A 17625-nucleotide genomic window follows, 5' to 3' on the forward strand; every position below is an offset into this window, starting at 1 on the left:
GAAACACTGCCATTGTGTTTCTGCTAATGCTCACGTTTAAAAAGAGTTGCTTTTTTTGGGGTAAACTTCGTCACAAACTTTAAGTATACCGTTTTTAATGAAATCCCCCTTCCCCTTCCATGTCCATGTTCTTGTTTTTGTTCGCGTGTTTCGTTTCATGATGTCGTCTCAGATTACACTATTTCAATCGCGCCACACTTTCTCCGCACAGAAGACACACAGGTTTTCCAGCTACGTCCATGAACATGTACTTCGACTCCCACCTTGTTTGAAACCCCCGGTTCTCAGTGTCCACCTTCCGTTTTGCCATTTTTGATGGGTATCTGAAAGCTAATGTCACTGTTATGGGAACGACTGCGAGACTAATAAATATTTAAATAAAGCGGCCGACTGCTTGGCGCGTCACCGTTGCATTGTGGGAAATGTAGTATTGGTGCGTGTAAAAGATCTGCGGGCTCTCGGCTTGCTGGGGTCCGCGGGCCGGTTCTAATAATAAATCAATATCATCCCAAGGGCCGGCACTTTGACATATGTGCCTTAAATGCTTCTTCACAATTGGAGGCACGACAATCAATTTGTGATTAAGAAAAATCACTTTCTACAGGGACAAATGGACTGTTTGTCATACCCCACCAGCGTACAAGGTCATTTGAATATCAGAGCTCCACGTTAGCCAGTACTTCAGAGTATGGGCACTGAAACAGCCATACTTGAAGTCCTAGTTGCAAAGAATTAGTGGTGATTTAACTTTTTTGGCCAGAACAGTAAAGATGATAAAAACACACAAATTTCAAGGCAGTCCATTACAAATGTAATTTGAAGATTTCTTTTACTTTTTTGAGAGAAATCACAAATCCTATCTCCCCTTAAATTTTGCCACTGTTTTGTTGAGAGAACCCATCACTGCATAAATATACCAGAGCTCTTGAAGTAATACATGGATTAAAAAATAATTTTAAAAAGTTGAGCACAAAATAGCAATCACATTCTCACTTATCTTAATACCCTTCATGTCTGCAGTTCACTGTGTAATTCAAAACTAAAATTCCCCCGCCTACTGCCCGAAGACAGCTAAGACAGGCTCCAGCAGCCACCCCCCACCCCCCGACCCTTGTGAGGATAAGCGGATTGTAAAATGGATGGATGGATATATTTATTATTTTTACAATTATTACTGGCACTTTTTGCATGATAACTGTCAATAATACAAATTCTGATATCAGTAAAATTAATTGAAGTGAAATTCAATGGGATATGTTGTTACTGATCACATTACATGAAAATGACGCATATACAGCAGCATAACAGTTTGATTTTAGACATGCCTGGCAGTCACACTTCAACCTTAACATAACTAAGTAGATTAGGGGGTGGGGGCGGGGTATATCTTGTCGCGTTAACACTGCTATTGTATGACTACACATAACTGCTGAATATGTTCGATTGGGAGAAATCGACAAGTTTGGTTTTTTTCCAGAAATCATTTTGTCATTGTACGTCGACAGTGATTGCAGGCATGCAAGATTGTGTAGGTCACCGTATCACTTATGAAACGTGTTGATGGTGTTCATCAGGTCCTCTCCTTAGAGCAACAGACACGGGCTGCCAGTAACGACTATAACTTTGATCATCCCGATGCGTTCGACTTTGATTTGCTGACGCACACGCTCCGAAAGCTCAAGCAGGGCAAGAGTGTGAAAATCCCCGTGTATGACTTCACAACACATGGGAGACAGAAGGAGTGGGTAAGGATGAAAGAGCCAAATAATTGATCTGCGGGGGTTTGCGCCCTTTGTTATTTTGCAGATTTGAGCATTTTGTATCAGTTTTAAATTGTCTCATTATTTATGTCATGATATTAATCCACTACAGAAAACAGTGTATGGAGCTAGTGTAATCATCTTTGAGGGGATCATGGCCTTTGTCGATAAAGAGCTCTTGCAGGTAGGGCTAATGTGCTTGTTTTTGAACATGTTCTGATGGTATACACTCTTCCTTGCACTTGGGCCTTTTTGCCCAAAATACATTGAGAAAATGATTCTAACCGAAACTTAATGCTAAACAATTTTCATTTGTCTTTGAAGTTACTGGACATGAAGATTTTTGTCGACACTGACTCAGACATCCGTCTCGTGCGGCGGCTGAGGAGGGACATAACCGAGCGAGGCCGGGACATCGAGGGCGTCATCAAACAGTACAATAAGTTTGTCAAGCCATCCTTTGAACAGTACATCGAACCAACCATGCGCCTGGCTGATATTGTGGTGCCTCGTGGTACGTTCGCCATCCACGCACACGCAATTGCATGACTTAGTGTGAACAGGAAAGGGAGGAGTGATGTTCTAGCGACATTCTTCAAGAAGTTGCTTGTAAGTTATTTTGAGATTGCATAGAGCAACGCACTTTTCTGTTGTCATTCCATCAGGTGGCGGGAACATGGTGGCCATTGATTTGATAGTGCAGCACGTCCACAGTCAGCTGGAGGAGGTGAGAACGTTCACACATTCAACCTAAAGCATGGACACGTAGGAAACGCATCATACCAGTTAATTCCAAGTGTGTGAGTTGAAACTTAGGCCCTCCTCCTTGCTAATGGTGTTTACTTTGTCCCAGGTTCAGGATTTGATAAGGGCCTGTCTAGTTATCCCATACTAAACTCCGAGGAGAAAGTCTTTATGCGCCATCTTTTTTAATTCCCTGGAATAGAATAGAACTTTTCCCCAACAGTCCCCACAAAGTTAAAAGTAAAAAAAAAAAAATTTAAAAAAAAAAAAAAGTACAAGACCCTCTCAACCGATGAAAATGTATCTGAAGTGAACAGAGGGGTCTCTCCCAACCCTGGGAGATGAACAAATCCAGTAAAAGGCGATTGTCCTTAGTGCTTTCAATGTGAGTGCTTGCTTTGCGCTACCACCCCCTCTTGTGGTTAGACCATGTGCTGCACTTAATGAGGAATCATTGTCGTTATTTTCTTACTTTGAATGATTCTAAAGGTCCTATATTGTTTGAGACATACCCCAAAAGACTTGAAGCTATAATCACACCCAAAGTTACTTTTATTATTCACCCCCCCGAGTTAATACGGAGTATTAACTCAGGGGAGGTGAATAATCTTGTATGGCCCACTTTTCAGTTTTTTATTTCTAAAAACACTTTAAAATATTGTCGGAACTTTGTTCCACTTTATGAATGTGTCCCACTTGACAGTGATTCTCAACAACAAATTGCAATTTATATATCTTTGTTTGAAGCCTGAAATGTGGCAAAAGGTTCAAAAGAGGGCCAATACTTTCGCAAGCCACTGAATAAATTGAGGTCATGATATTGTGGCTGGTTGTTGTACAGTGGCAGTTCCCAGAACAGATGTGCAGTGTAATTTCTCCTGATTGATGGACCCGGGGCACATTACGCTTTTATTCTCTCCCCTTCTACCCACATGTACACTCGCACACTCATGATGAATTGCTCTCCCACTCTTTTCCCACCACACTGTCATCCCGCCACCTTCCACGGCTCACAGCGCGAGCTCAGCGTCAGGTAGAGTGGCCTTTAATCCTGTCTATCATCCACCGTCTCTTCCCCGACTGCTCCTGCATTGTCTTACTGCAAGGCAGGGAGAAAGAGAGGGAAGCAGCCAACCTCTGCCTTCACCATTTTGCTGGCTGCCATGTGACATCACCAGGCACCACAACTGTAGACAAGAACAATGCAAATTAATTATTGGACAAAACTGTGCCAAAGTTGTGTAAAAGGTCCCATGGCACATTTTTTCCCCTAATCTTTGATGTCCTTTTATCGTGTTTGCAAGATAATTTATTGGAAGTTCCCGGGATGCCACTTTTCAAGCTCTTCTAGTTGGTCAAAAACAAATGGCATCGTGATCAGGAGGATTCATATTAATTGATCATATTCAAACAACCTTTGCGTTGATTGGATCGCTGTTCTCCTCAAATTGTTTATGGAATATAGCTTTCCTCTGATTGGTAGTTGGCAATATCGCGGCATCTCGAGCAGCCACGTTGGGATTTCACCAAGCACCATCGAGACTCATACCCGCAAATGAGTGACATGGATGCCCTGAATAGCGAGTCTGTATCAGCTTTTGAAGCTCCTCATAGAATATATTGTCATTCATCATCATTAACAAACTATAACAGAGAGTAACAATCAAGGGAAAAGCGGGAAGCAACAGATCATGTGGGCAAAAAGAAAAAAGGGTATAGTCAAGTTTGATCAGCTCCCATTCACTTGAATGTAACCGGCGCATCGCTCCACATACATTTTGGTAACAATGACTGCAAGGTTCACATTTCCATTCTTAAATTCATTATAAATTATAAATATACTTAAGTGTTTTTGTAAAACACAATTTATATACTGTATACTTCCTGTAGTTTTAGGGCTTGGCGGCGGCCGGCTCTATCTTATTCACTTAAAACCCAGAAATATCATTTTAACGTGTGTGAAAGCTCCTATTTACAAAGTCAGCCTTCACAAAATTTGATCAAACACAGCACAAATCTGGTTCCGAAAAGCTTAGGAATTTCTCCCACAATAAATTTAAACCATTCATTCTTCATCCCCTCCAAGGCTGGTGGTTGAGGCAAACCTTTTTTGGCCTTTACACACCAATCCGACGTCGTCGGCAGTTGGGCCAGGCATCACTGTTTGGTGTAGGGCGCACCGTTGGCATGTCGTAGCCGTTGTTGGGAGCGATGGGGCGTTTCCAAATGCCCGATTCAGGCTGTCATGACAATTGATCACTCTGATTGACTGGTAGTGTTAGCTAACAAATCAGTGCATGAGACAATAAGCAAAAGTGACAAACGCAAACAAACAGCGAAGAACAAATATAGGAAGAATGCATGCACAGGTTTTGCGCATTTTGTACTTGATTCGCATCTCGTTGCATACATATCGATGACATGGAACAAGCTTAATCTGTTAGTTGCTCAAAACACAATTTTTAGATGCCAAGTTTGAGGGAAAAGGTTTAAATGTTTTGCCATCGAGCTTCTGGGTTGGAATGAAGAACTGATGGTAAGGAGGGATATCGCCTCTAGTACATGAGCAGAAGGTAGTGGGCGTCGTGGCCGGCTCGTTGCAGTGTGTACGGTGTCACTTTTCTGGCCCGACGTGCCGACGCATAGTCGGCCATAACGTCGGTAAAATTGGCCCACGTCAGATTGGTGTGTGGAGGCCCTGAGCTTTGCATTAAGATGCAGGTGTGCAACCCTTCAGTTGCAACCACAAAATGGGCAGGTCTTTGAGTCATTCATTCTTCAATCTATGTCACGACGCCACCAAAATCTGATGCGCTCGTGTCGCAAGCCTTTTGTCTTTTAACAGATGCGTACGATCAACAAACAATATAGATGTCAAACTTAAACCATGTCAATGATGATGGCATGGGACCTTTAAGAAATTAAGAATCATTGTTGAAGTAGATGGTGAGGTGAATGTGGAGCAGCCAGCAATTCATGTAAGGATGTTGGTTTTCCCTCTTTTCGAGAAATGACAACTCACAAACACTCTTGCTGCCTTCTGTGTCTAAAAATTTGCCCTGAGCACAATGTTTGACCCCTCCTCCCAGTGGTGACGAGAGAGAGTAACGATATGTATAAAAAAAAAAAAAACACAGCAGCAGTGCTGTGAGTAGCCGATCTTGCGACAGTTGCACACGTCATTGGCCGCTGAGAGTTTCCAGTGCCCTTGCTGCAAAGTGCTGAGTTTTTCTTTCCATTGAATGTCACGCCACAGAATCTGACAGACGCACACAAAGGAAGTGAAATGAAATACCAACTTCCATCATTCTAAACTTTGATGAAATGAGTGCCACACTAGCTCGTGTACCACCCACGCATTTGCACATCGTAGTTGCACAGCTGCAAAAATCATAAGAGCACAAGTGAAAATTTCCACAGATAGACATTCATGGGAAACATGTTGTTCACTGTAAGATTGGCCCTTCATCCATCTTGATGTTGTGCCCTTTCATTTCTCTTCCCCTGATCTGTTGTTCTCCATCTTTCTGTGTCGTCGTGTTTCGCCGAAAATTCCCCATAGAGGAAACTTCGCTGGGATATGTGAGCAGATTTGCTATGATTTCTTTTTTTTCTCCTTTGCATCTGGCTATTGTGTAGCTCAGTGAGAGGTTTGGCTCTGTAGCTGTTTGGAGCGTCATGTTAGTCACCCACAACTGCATCACTATTAGTAACGGTGTGTGTTCAATTTGCAGCCAAAGGGTAACCCCCTCGGCTAACAGCTTCCATATCCAAACCCATGTAGTTAATATGTGTGGAATCATGGAAAATTACTACAATTCACTGAGACCAAAAGATGTAAAACAAAAAGCATCCACCTTAAAAAAAACTTGTCATGGTCTCTTTTTCTGTTCTAATTTTCTACCAAATGAGGCTAACCAGGACACTGTGTGCTTTGCTATTTTGTCTTTCTGCTTTTGCAAACCAATCCTAAAGCTGTTTTTACTCTTTGTGATGTTTTTATGCTTCTGCATTCACACTACTTACACGTTTGTGTGTTGTTGTTTTTTTTTTTGTTTTGTTTTGTTTTTTAATGGGGGGAATGAATGTGCATTCATGAACTTCCACATTGGATGGTGCTGATGCCCACTATTCTTTTTTTTTCCCTCTCAACCCGTGCCCCCGTTTGTTGCCGCGGTGACAGGGCAGCCCTGGCCTCCGCTCATCAAGCTCAACCGCTTCCGCAGACTCTCAGCGTTCTGGAGAGTACACCCCAGGTCAAAGGCATGCACACCATTATCAGGTACAATTTCAATTTTTCACTTGAATAAATTGCCAGGGTGCACATAGCATGTACACTTTTCTTTTCCATGTCACCTCTCTATAGGAACAAGGAAACCAGCCGGGATGAGTTCATCTTTTACTCCAAGAGACTGATGCGTCTGTTGATTGAGCGAGCGCTGTCCTTCCTACCATCACAGGTGCTTAAGCACAAGATACACAGTTCATACATTAATTTGGAATCAACACAGACTTAACACTGAAAAGCTACAGCGAGAAAGTGTGACGTTCATAAGGGAAAATAGCACTCTATAATATATAATAGTGTACTTAAAAAACATAGAATGGTATTCATAATTCAGAAGAAATTTACAGAATTGAACAGTTTGTGCATCATGAGTTCATGCTGCAATCAAATTCAGTGTGCTGCTCTTCCTGTGTGCTCTCCTTACCTACTGGAAGAAAGTGTGCATGTGCGTGCATATAGACCACACATGAGCAAAATACGGCCCACATCAGACCCGCCCACAATTTCTGACAAGCCCTCACAGTGACCCTAAAGTCAAAGTAAAGGATAAATCATGCAGAGTTTTCTATTTTTAAAATTGTGCTTTTATTTTATGTGCAAATGTGTGGATGCTAGTACAAGTGGAGCAGTAAGCAAGACTTGTGTCTGCAGCAAGAGCTACTACGACTTGTCTGCAGTGTTGCCAATTTATCAAATTGTCTGACTCTTCCAGCAACTATTTTTCCAAAAAAGAGACAAGCAAAAGTGAGTGGTCCAAATGTTGACACCATTCTTATTTTGTGCACAGTGGAGGGAAGCGGGCCAAGAGGATTTGTACTGATATGTACAAATGTCATCTTCTGTAAATATTGGGTGTCTGTGTTTTATGTTATGTATTGTTTATTATTTTACTTTATGTTAACTGTTTTGTTAAGCGCTTTGTTACAGCTGTAGCTGTTGTGAAAATGCGATATAAATCAGCATGTATTGTATGTATTGTATATTGTAAGTCATCACTGTATCGTCAGGGTTTTTCCTTGCTCAAATTGAGGCAAAGGTAGTCTGCGTCATGACGTGTACGTTTTCTGTAAATTCAAGTGACTCCCTTTCTTTTACAGGAAACATACTTTAGGAGTTCCAATTAGGATATGACTATGATCATGTTAAAGTATTTATTTATTAAAACTCACATAGGAGAATGATGAACTCATAGCTTGTGTGGTGGGGCCACTTTCGTTTGAGAGAGACAGATTATTTTGAAGCAGCCTCGTGTCTGGGGGAGGTTTGTGACCATTTGATAGAATGTATTACAGCAGTGATTCTCAGCCAGTGTGCCGTGGCACATTATTGTGAGAGAACATCAGGACTGCCGTGGGACATGATCCAAAATCAGTTATTTGGATGAAAAATTATTTTTTGTGTGTGTGTGTGTGTGTGTGTGTGCGTGTGCGTGCGTGTATTTAATCTATGCCAACCACCCTTAGTAAAAGGAAGAACAATCAAATGCTCTTCTACGAAACGGCAGATGGTACATAATTAAATTGCGTAGCCTTTTTTTGTGAATCGTTTTGCTCAGTGGTGTGCCATGAGATATTTTCCCATGTAAAATTTGTGCCTTGGCTCATAAAGGTTGGCAAACACTATTACAGGGTTCTTACGCCTTTCTAGGAGAAGCTAAATTGTAATGGCCCTGGCACTGGCCCCTGATTTAAAACAATACTTAATTTCTTAATTAAATTTCTAGGCCTACCTATGGATGAAATAGTGAAATGTGTAGGCTCAACGGCCCAAATGGGCAATGAAGGCATCCGATTAAAAAAACAAACAAACGAAAAAAACATATCATACATGGCAATTTTCCGCGGATCCGCGGAAATCCGCCGTTTTATTTCTTAAATTGATCATTTTTGTGAATCGTCTAAATCCGTTGAGAAAATTTTAGGGGCGGTCAGGTACCTTATCGTCGAGTTTTCACGAGCTCTCCCGAACAGTCTCTCCGTTTTCCGTTTGTAAACAGCCCTGCAATTGGACGTATATGAAAGCTTCAACTAATCAGATCACTGAAGGCATTATTTGTTGCGGAAGTCTTAGCTCGATTATAAACGGCCCAGCGATTGGTTAACTACAAGCGATTGGACCAATCAAATTGCATGTAACATATTGTTTTACCTGATTCATGGCGGCCTGTTCGTCTCGCAAATTCATTGTTCTGGGATCGTTTTGAGCGGAATTACGAAATTTTTGACGAAAGATCAGGAGTCTTTAATCCTAGAAATTGACTCAAATGTCAAGAATAAATTCCGATTGGACTGGCTTGACAGAAAAGTCACTGTAAAGGTTAAAATTGGTTCCAAGTTCGACGAAGTTACAGAAGCTCTTGGACAATTTTTGAAGAAACCAGACGTAGCAGGCAAAGCTTATTGTGTGTATTGTAGTGACTTAATTAACTATGGCTCCCGTGGATGCGTGGCACTGACAGATCATGCAACAAAAGTGAAAAAACATGCCGACAAAATCGCCATTCGACGGAGCAATTATTCTTTGGGATCGGCATTTTTCAAACAAACCTAGTCAGCGGATACAACTAAAGACGTGACTGTATGAGGTAAGAATCAACAGCTTTTTATCACATTTACACAACACTTTATGAATACAAGTCATGAACAAATCTTAAATATGGCAGGGAATGTGTTTACTTTTTTAGTTTTGATTTTGAGCAGCAAATTTGGAGTTACATATTGGTGCTCACCAGGAATGCATAGGCAAAATTGCACAAATTTTCACTTGAAAGAATAGTGGCAATCTTGGGATTTTTTTCTGTTCAATTTTCAAACTGTGTAAATTTAATACACTTCATCTTCAGCATGTTTAGTGCCACTTTTGTAAGTAACCACGCCCCGTCCAGGCCACGCCCCCGTCCAGGCCACGCCCCTTCCGCTTTTTTCATCACTCGCCATTGCCATGTATGACATATCCACACTCTCCACTCCCAGTATAGTAGATAATGTGATTTGAAACAATGCCTAACAAAAATCACAAGTATACAGTCTATGTAGTCAAGAAACGTTGTCGTCTGAGTGGCCAAAATGCTCACATGGAGCATCAGTAGGCGGTCAAGGCAGCCACTTAAAAATATTTCCACTCTCTCCACTCCCCAGTATACCGGTGTTATAATTTAAAAACTACTAAACAAAATGCATTATTTTATATGTAGATGAAACAGTGTAGATGAAATACAATACAAATGGTGAAGCTTGTTGACTCAGTGGCCAAAATGCACATGGGTGTGTTGCGCACAATGCATCAGTGAATCCGGGCGGGTGAATGTGCACAGCAGAGGTAAAAGTAAGAGGTTGAAACTCAAAATATTGACTATTCGTTAAAAAAGCGAAGATGTGTTGATTTCATCAAATTTATTGATCAAATATTTACTGGTGGTCCAGTCAGCGCAGCATCAATGAACTTTGGGTGGCCCAATACAGTCACATGGTGGTCACCGGGCACCATTATTGTCGGACCCTGCATTAGCATGCTAAAGCAGTAAAATTTAAGTTAAACCAGCATTTCTAACTCAACTACATGCTGATGAAGTAACACCTTTGTTAATCTAATGTGCCGTACCAGGCAGCAGTAGCTCATTTGTAAGGACTTGTGCTTTGGAACCAGAGGGTCACAGGTGGAGTGTTTCTGTGGACAAATCAAAATGGCAGCTAGATGTGGGAGACTGATTGACGACCATTGGGGCTTCCTTGAGCAATAATTTCATGTTTATATTTTCTTAGGTCCACGTTGTCCAGACTCCCCAGGGAGAGGACTATGAAGGCAGGACTTTCCACGGGAAGAGGGTACCTTTTTTTGATAGTCTTTTCATTTCACATATTGTAGACTTTTAGCAGCAGTTTGCTCCCTAATTGCGCGAATTGTCTGTGATTCTTGTTTTGTTTCTGTGCAGATCACTGGCGTGTCCATTTTGCGGGCAGGGGAAACCATGGAACCCGCTCTAAGAGCCGTTTGCAAAGATGTCCGCATCGGCAAAATCCTCATCCAGACCAATCAGGACACAGGAGAACCTGAGGTCCAGGTTTAAATCAATTGCATACTGGAGACAGCCATCAAAACAGTGTACAACATTGTGGCATCAAGTCATACTTTGTTTCTTGTACAGCTCCATTACCTCCGTCTCCCTAAAGACATAAGTGAAGATCACGTCATTCTGATGGACTGCACCGTGTCCACTGGCGCTGCAGCCATGATGGCCGTTCGAGTCCTACTGGTGCGTACTGCTTCAGAAATTGGACTGGCACAAGTCTATAGTCAATTCTATTCCTGTTGCACCAATTCGCAACACCATTTAAACATTTTACACTCTAGGAACAGGTACAAGACCACATTCTTTATACATTAACAGTTAGGGTTAAGAATGAAAGCAGTGCTGAGAAAAATGCAGAAGAAAAGCCAACATATGGCCAATTCATTTCTTTGATCTGGCCCACCGAGCATTTATATTATCAGGAGTCCTTGAATATTGGCTTCAAATTTAAATAAAAGAAAATGGATTGTTTATTTTCATTTTTATTCATCTCAATTAAGCACTGATTAAATGGTCTCTCATAAACAAATCAAAAAATGTTATATATTTATTATTGATTTGATTAGGAATGCCCGGCATGGTGGTTGACTGGTTATCACGTCAACCTCACAGTGCAGAGGTGCAGGGTTTGAATCCGGCTGCGGCCTTCCTGTGTGGAGTTTGCATATTCTCCCTGTGTCTGCCTGAGTTTTCTCTGGGTACTCCCGCTCACTCCCACATTCCAAAAACATGCATGGCGGTTTAAGGTTTTTTTTATTTTGTTTTTTGGGGGTGCCCGTCACTCGATGTCGCGCCATGTGCGCATGCTTGTCACATCACTGATGTGTTGCTTTTACATTTAAAGTTGCATTTGTATTTGCAATATGAACGAGTACTGATGGAGAATAGACAAAGACAATGTTATCATGTTTAAAAGTTTTACTTTGTTACATGCTTGATTGACCTCGAGTACATGTGTTTATACGGCTTGTACACAATGGAGCACAGAGAATCAAGGGTCAATTTGAGGTGAATGGATCCAAGGTGCTTATTAACTGATAATACAGGAAGAAAGATTCAACTTCGGGCGGACAGGATGCGCTCCAGCATGATAAGATGATCTTGAGCAAAGTTACAGATGGATCAGTTTATGAAGAGGCTGCCCATTGAAATGACAAAGTATCTGTTGTTTGTACAGGGAGGTGTCTTGGCCTCCAAATGTCCACTGAGGGGCATATCAGGGGGCCGGGCCGAGGGGCGCGGCATGGAAATATGAGGGGAGTGTTATTCTGATATGTTACTTGTAATTTAAATCCGCTATCAATAAAATGCCGGCAGAGGCTGCAGAGGTCAGGTGTCGGTTGGAGAAGCGAACACAGAGTGGCTTCAGAGAAAACTGCGCCTCCTGAGAAAAGACAGTCTCTTCCTGAGTCGAGTCACTTTGTTCAACTTGTCGGAGCCAAATCTCTGACAAAACATAAAACAATCCGATATAACAAAAATTCTAAAGTGGGCATAATGCCCTGCAGTGTGAACGTAGCCTAAGATGTTTGTCAGCAGGCCCGGCTAACCTTTTGAGGCACACGCACATTCGACAGTCACACATCACTACAGTGAAGAACGATACAATACATCCTGATTTATGTAGCGCTTTCAAAACAGCTGCAGCTGTAACAAAGCGCTTAACAAACCAGTTAACATCAGGTAAAATAATAAACACAACACATAACAGAAAAACACGGATGTGAAAAAGGCGATCCCAAGTGGAAAAAGAAAAAAATAACCTGCACCTCACATGCATATATGTTGATGCCATGCGTGGAGCTTTAAATATACAGGGTCAGGCAAAATGATCTGACACATTTGTAGGTTAAATAAAAGGCAAATAAAGTAAAGAAACAAAAAAAGGGATTTTATTTTTGAAAAGTACATTTAACGCCATTCTGTTTCATTATGTTTTAAAAATTAAGTGGAGTTCTGGCGGTGCAAGGTCGCCCGGATGATTTTCATTTCAATGCAGATCCAGTAGCTCTGAAGTTGGTAAACCATAACAAGATCGTGTTTCGAGCTGGTACGGGATCATGTCTACCAAGATTGAAGTGCAAACGGAACACTCGTTGTCTTGCAGTTACAGATTCGTTTGTTTTGATAAACGTTTCCACAATGAAAGCACGATGCTCACCGGTCCAATTCATGGCAGCAACTGAAAAAGAAACGAAAAATAATGGCATTATAAAGAAACAAAGCAAAATGGCATTATAAATACTTTTCTTTACTTTATTTGCCTTTTATTTAACCTACATTAAATACTTTTCAAAAATAAAAACACTATTTTGTTTCTTTACTTTATTTGCCTTTTATTTAACCTACAAATGTGTCAGATCATTTTGCCTGACCCTGTATATTCATTCATTCATTTTCTGATCCGCATTATCCTCACAAGGGTCGCGGGGGGTGCTAGAGCACCCCGAACCGGTCGCCAACCAATCGCAGGGCACACAGAGACGAACAACCATCCGTGCTCACACTCACACCTAGGGACAATTTAGAGTGTTCAATCAGCCTGCCGTGCATGTTTTTGAAATGTGGGAGGAAACCGGAGTACCCAGAGAAAACGCACGCAGGCCCGCAGAGAACATGCAAACTCCACACAGGGAGGCCGGAGCTGGATCGAACCCACGACCTCGGCACTGTGAGGTCGGCGAGCTAACCACTGGACCACCTGGCCGCCCGACCCTGTATATATAAATCATAAAATATTTCATCAGGATTTTGCAGATTTCATTCATTTTTGAGGGGTGATCTGGAGCGTATCTCCTGTGTGAAATGAGGGATTGATGTCAACTACATTGCATTTGATCTTTTCGAATTGTTTGTTTCGAGGCCACATCTCACAGATGTTTGTTTCAGGACCATGATGTGCAAGAGGACAAAATCCTTCTGGTTTCTCTGCTAATGGCCGAAATGGGGGTGCACTCGGTGGCCTATGCCTTCCCGCAGGTCAAGATCATCACCACAGCTGTGGACAAGAAGGTCAACGATCTCTTCCACATCATACCTGGCATCGGTGAGAAGCCGACAGCGGATCAGGAATGTGAACAAACCAAATGCAGCATTACCACGTCTATAGAGCAGTTCATGGTCTATTGGATGGATAGATTTACCAAACAATCTTAAACCAGCAAGATTAAGGCATCTAACACCGCACTAGCTGATAGTGCTCTTATTTTGAAACCTATTCACACAACCTCTGGAGCACGACTTAGCAGACTAACGCTAACTGGAATGGTAATCGGAGGAAGCGTTCCCATCATGCTTTGTTGCCGTTACAAGACTTGTGAGTGTGTTATGCCTCTTTTATGAGTTGTTTTTATACAGACTGGAATATAGCAACAAGTGTTTATAGTTGTATACTACAATTTGGATAAAATTATGTTTCTGTTGTTGGTAGCAAAGCTAGTGCAGCCAGTGCTATATATAATGTAATGGTCAATACCTTGATCCTTGGAAATACATTTGTACGACAATGAGATTGCCGTATACAGCTGTTATGGATGCTCAATATTATTTGATATCAATGAAGATCAGTGGGCCCGTGTTAATGTACGGGATGGAGTAGCGGTTCAAAGAGTGTATGTTGCAGTCCGGCCCACCGCGTGCGGTGTCACGATCGTATGAAAAGATGCCACATTTGGTGCAGTATTCGCCAAATGCTATGTGGAAAAAATAAATAAATAAATAGCAGCCACTGACATTCAGTCCGAGACATTCAGTCAGCGCCGCTCACTGCGCATTTCTTATTCGCCTCTAAGTAAATTTTGATTCGGCCAACAAGACATTTCTCAGTTTTTTTTGGGGTTTGTTTGTTTTATAGTTTGAAATAATCACAAATGTCCAAAAATAATGGTGTCAAAGTCGTTCTGCTTGACGCATGTCTTTCAATTTTTGTTACAAATGGCTGTTTTTAGTGAAACCAATCCATGTTGCACTTCTGATTATAAAATAACGAAAATGAGTAGCAAAAAACGTTTCTCCGGTGAAATAAGAGTCGACTATTTGTTTTGGTCGGTTGGGTGGTTGGTTATATTGACCCAAAACACAATATTGTGTGGGTCTCAAAAGATCAGTCAAAATGCTCTAAAACAGCAGGCAAGATGGGAACACTGCTTTGAAAATGGCTACCAGTCAGTGAGTTAAAGGCACGTGCATAAATAGACACAGCAATTTTTTTAGGTTCACCTTTTTTTAATAGGTTTTTGCAGTCCAGTGCATCCACGCTTATGCACAGCTCAGCGTTTTCCCAGGGGTGGAATCGGGGCACGAGGTGCTGAGGGGGCATCCTCGGTTATTGAGTTTTTAATGTGGTCTCTAGCTCGTGGATTCTTTTCTGATTGTATGTGGGTGCGTAACATTTCCTCCTAGTGATATTCATGACACGTGGCCTGGTGGGCGACTGGTTAGAGTGTTGGCCTCACAGTGCAGGGGTGCAAGGTTTGATTCCGGCTGCGGCCTTCCTGTGTGGAGTTTGCATGTTCTCCCTGAGCCTGCGCGGGTTTTCTCCGGGTACTCCGGTTTCCTCCCATATTCCAAAAACATGCGTGGCAGATTCATGGAACACTCTAAATTGTCCCTCGGTACGAATGTGAGCACGGATGGTTGTTTGTCTCTGTGTGTCCTGTGATGGGCTGGCAAACAGTTCAGGGTGTCCCCCGTCTACTGCCCGAAGACAGCTGGGATAGGCTCTGGCACGCCCCTTGTGAGGATGAGCGGATCAGAAAATGGATGGATGGATATATATTCACTGCACGCATATTAGAATCACAAAAGTTTCTTCCCATGTGACTGTCCCATTTTTTTTACCCCCTAGGTAATTTTGGAGACAGATATTTTGGAACTGATGCACCTCCTGACTGGAGTGACGACGAGATTGATGAGCCAAGTTACTGATTCGACATGCGTCACTGGCCGCGCACTTTGATGCCTCTGTGGGGCCCGGAGCCAAACAGTCACACTGTACAGTAACCAAATTAAAGCTTTTAAATTATTTTATTCTTCATGAAGTTGTGATATGAAGCGCAAGATATTTTTGTACAGTATGTTAATAGTTTAGCTTGGTCTGTGCGGAACATTTGCAATCTCACCTTTAAAGCCTCATACTGTGGATGACACTGAATGTGAATTTGTATATGGCACGGAGTGGAAAAAGTATCAGCCAGATGCAGTTAAATCAGTGCACAAATTCTACTTTCACGAGCACTTTCGGAACGGACATTCAGTTGGAGAATGTGGAGGTGTAGCCACCCCCCCATTCTCTCTTTGTATCCAAGACGTTGTATACAATGTAGCTGAAAGCATACTTACAGAATACTTCATATGACTGCAGATTGGAAATCTCACCAGCAGGCAGACAGGTAAAACATGTGTGTCAAAACACATTTCAGCCCCATTGTCTGCTATGTTTTTGGCCTTGCATGTTTGGGTAATACAAAAAACAAACAAACAAAAACACTTGCAGTCTTGAAAATATCGAATCTTTTGTTTGAATCTGTTGCATAAAAAAATTAGACATGTATTACCAGGGGTGCACATACAAATGCTGGCATGGTTATCAAATGCAGAGGTGGACATTTTACAAAATTTTGCCCCTCCGTCATTTGTCATACAGATGAAAAAAATCCATGATTAAAATGGGAAATGGATTGCAGTGTATCTACATCATACGGTTCTATCCAAAGAGTAGTACACATACATATGCTCGCATAGATCTCACATACACATATTTGACACTCTCGTAATCTGTAAAAAATAGTCACTGGAAGCGCACTGGTGGCTGCCTGCAGTTGTGTTAACTATGAAATAGCCGAAAGGTTTTAATTTAAAGTTTAAAATGGCTTACCTAAATTAGATTCCCGCTCCGTATTATGGCCAACTGAAAAATCCAATCCAAGTAGCTTGTGCACGTACTCCTGTTTTTAAATGCTCATCTGCTTCTGTTTTTCTTGGTCCATTTTTGTCCTTTGTTGCATACCCCCACCTGTTGTACAGGAAACAAAATGCATTTCCCATGAAAGCAACCCTGCTCTTACTCAATTCATTCCCGTGAACAAACACGAGACATTTTTTCAATAGAAATAATTTCACCAAGATTTAACAGAAAACCACACCCATAAAGGTTTGAATGCAATTAAAACCCATACATCAAACATTAGACTGCAACCATGTTTGTAGATTTGAAAACTGATGTTGTGATGTCATTCTGGCCTCCTTAGCCAAACACAGCCGTCCATCACAGTCCCCACAGAGATCCTATTGAAAATAGGAGCACTCACTGTCACGCGCGTATGTATATACAGTGGTACCTCTACTTCAGGGGTCGGGAACCTTTTTGACTAAGAGAGCCATAAAAGCAAAATATTTGGAAAGGTATTTCAGTGAGAGCCATATATGTGTATGTATACATACATACATACATACATACATACATACACACACACACACATACACACACACAGGTTGCCAAAAATCCAGCAAAACTATCGGAATGAAAGTCTTCTTGCCGGGTCCATACGCGAAGTTACTGCTGGCTAGCTTGCACAGTGCTCAGTAGCTTGCTCGCTTCCTTTCAGCTATCTCTCGCACAGTGTTTTGATGCGAACGTAGCATGGGGCGTGTCAAAGTGCCGCTCTGCATTCGACCGTTTCATCGATGGTATTTTGACATTGCAAATCAGACACACCGCAGAACCCGTTCTCTCCACAAAGGCGAATCCTTCGGTCCATTCGTCC

General features: G+C 41.9%; 1 protein-coding gene across 12 annotated transcripts in view; it reads left to right on the plus strand.

The window, feature by feature from the left end:
- Window positions 1-17625, plus strand: part of uckl1b (uridine-cytidine kinase 1-like 1b) — a 45753-nt gene that overhangs the window by 16015 nt on the left and 12113 nt on the right. For 4 of the 12 annotated variants that reach the window (XM_019868521.1, XM_019868523.1, XM_019868526.1 and 1 more), the window contains exons 4-14: window positions 1575-1745; window positions 1873-1944; window positions 2085-2274; window positions 2426-2487; window positions 6067-6086; window positions 6688-6786; window positions 6871-6964; window positions 10554-10616; window positions 10724-10852; window positions 10937-11044; window positions 13751-13907. In XM_019868521.1, coding sequence (XP_019724080.1) covers window positions 1575-1745; window positions 1873-1944; window positions 2085-2274; window positions 2426-2487; window positions 6067-6086; window positions 6688-6786; window positions 6871-6964; window positions 10554-10616; window positions 10724-10852; window positions 10937-11044; window positions 13751-13907 — 1165 coding nt within the window. Of the gene's footprint in view, window positions 1-1574; window positions 1746-1872; window positions 1945-2084; window positions 2275-2425; window positions 2488-3520; window positions 3538-6066; window positions 6087-6687; window positions 6787-6870; window positions 6965-10553; window positions 10617-10723; window positions 10853-10936; window positions 11045-13750; window positions 13908-15707; window positions 16034-17625 lie in introns of those variants that run through there. The other 8 variants (XM_019868525.1, XM_019868527.1, XM_019868520.1 and 5 more) reach the window with 5 other exon arrangements.

The sequence above is a fragment of the Hippocampus comes genome, unplaced genomic scaffold (genome assembly GCF_001891065.2).
Source record: "Hippocampus comes isolate QL1 unplaced genomic scaffold, H_comes_QL1_v1.1 scaffold41, whole genome shotgun sequence".
Taxonomy (NCBI): Eukaryota; Metazoa; Chordata; class Actinopteri; order Syngnathiformes; family Syngnathidae; genus Hippocampus; species Hippocampus comes.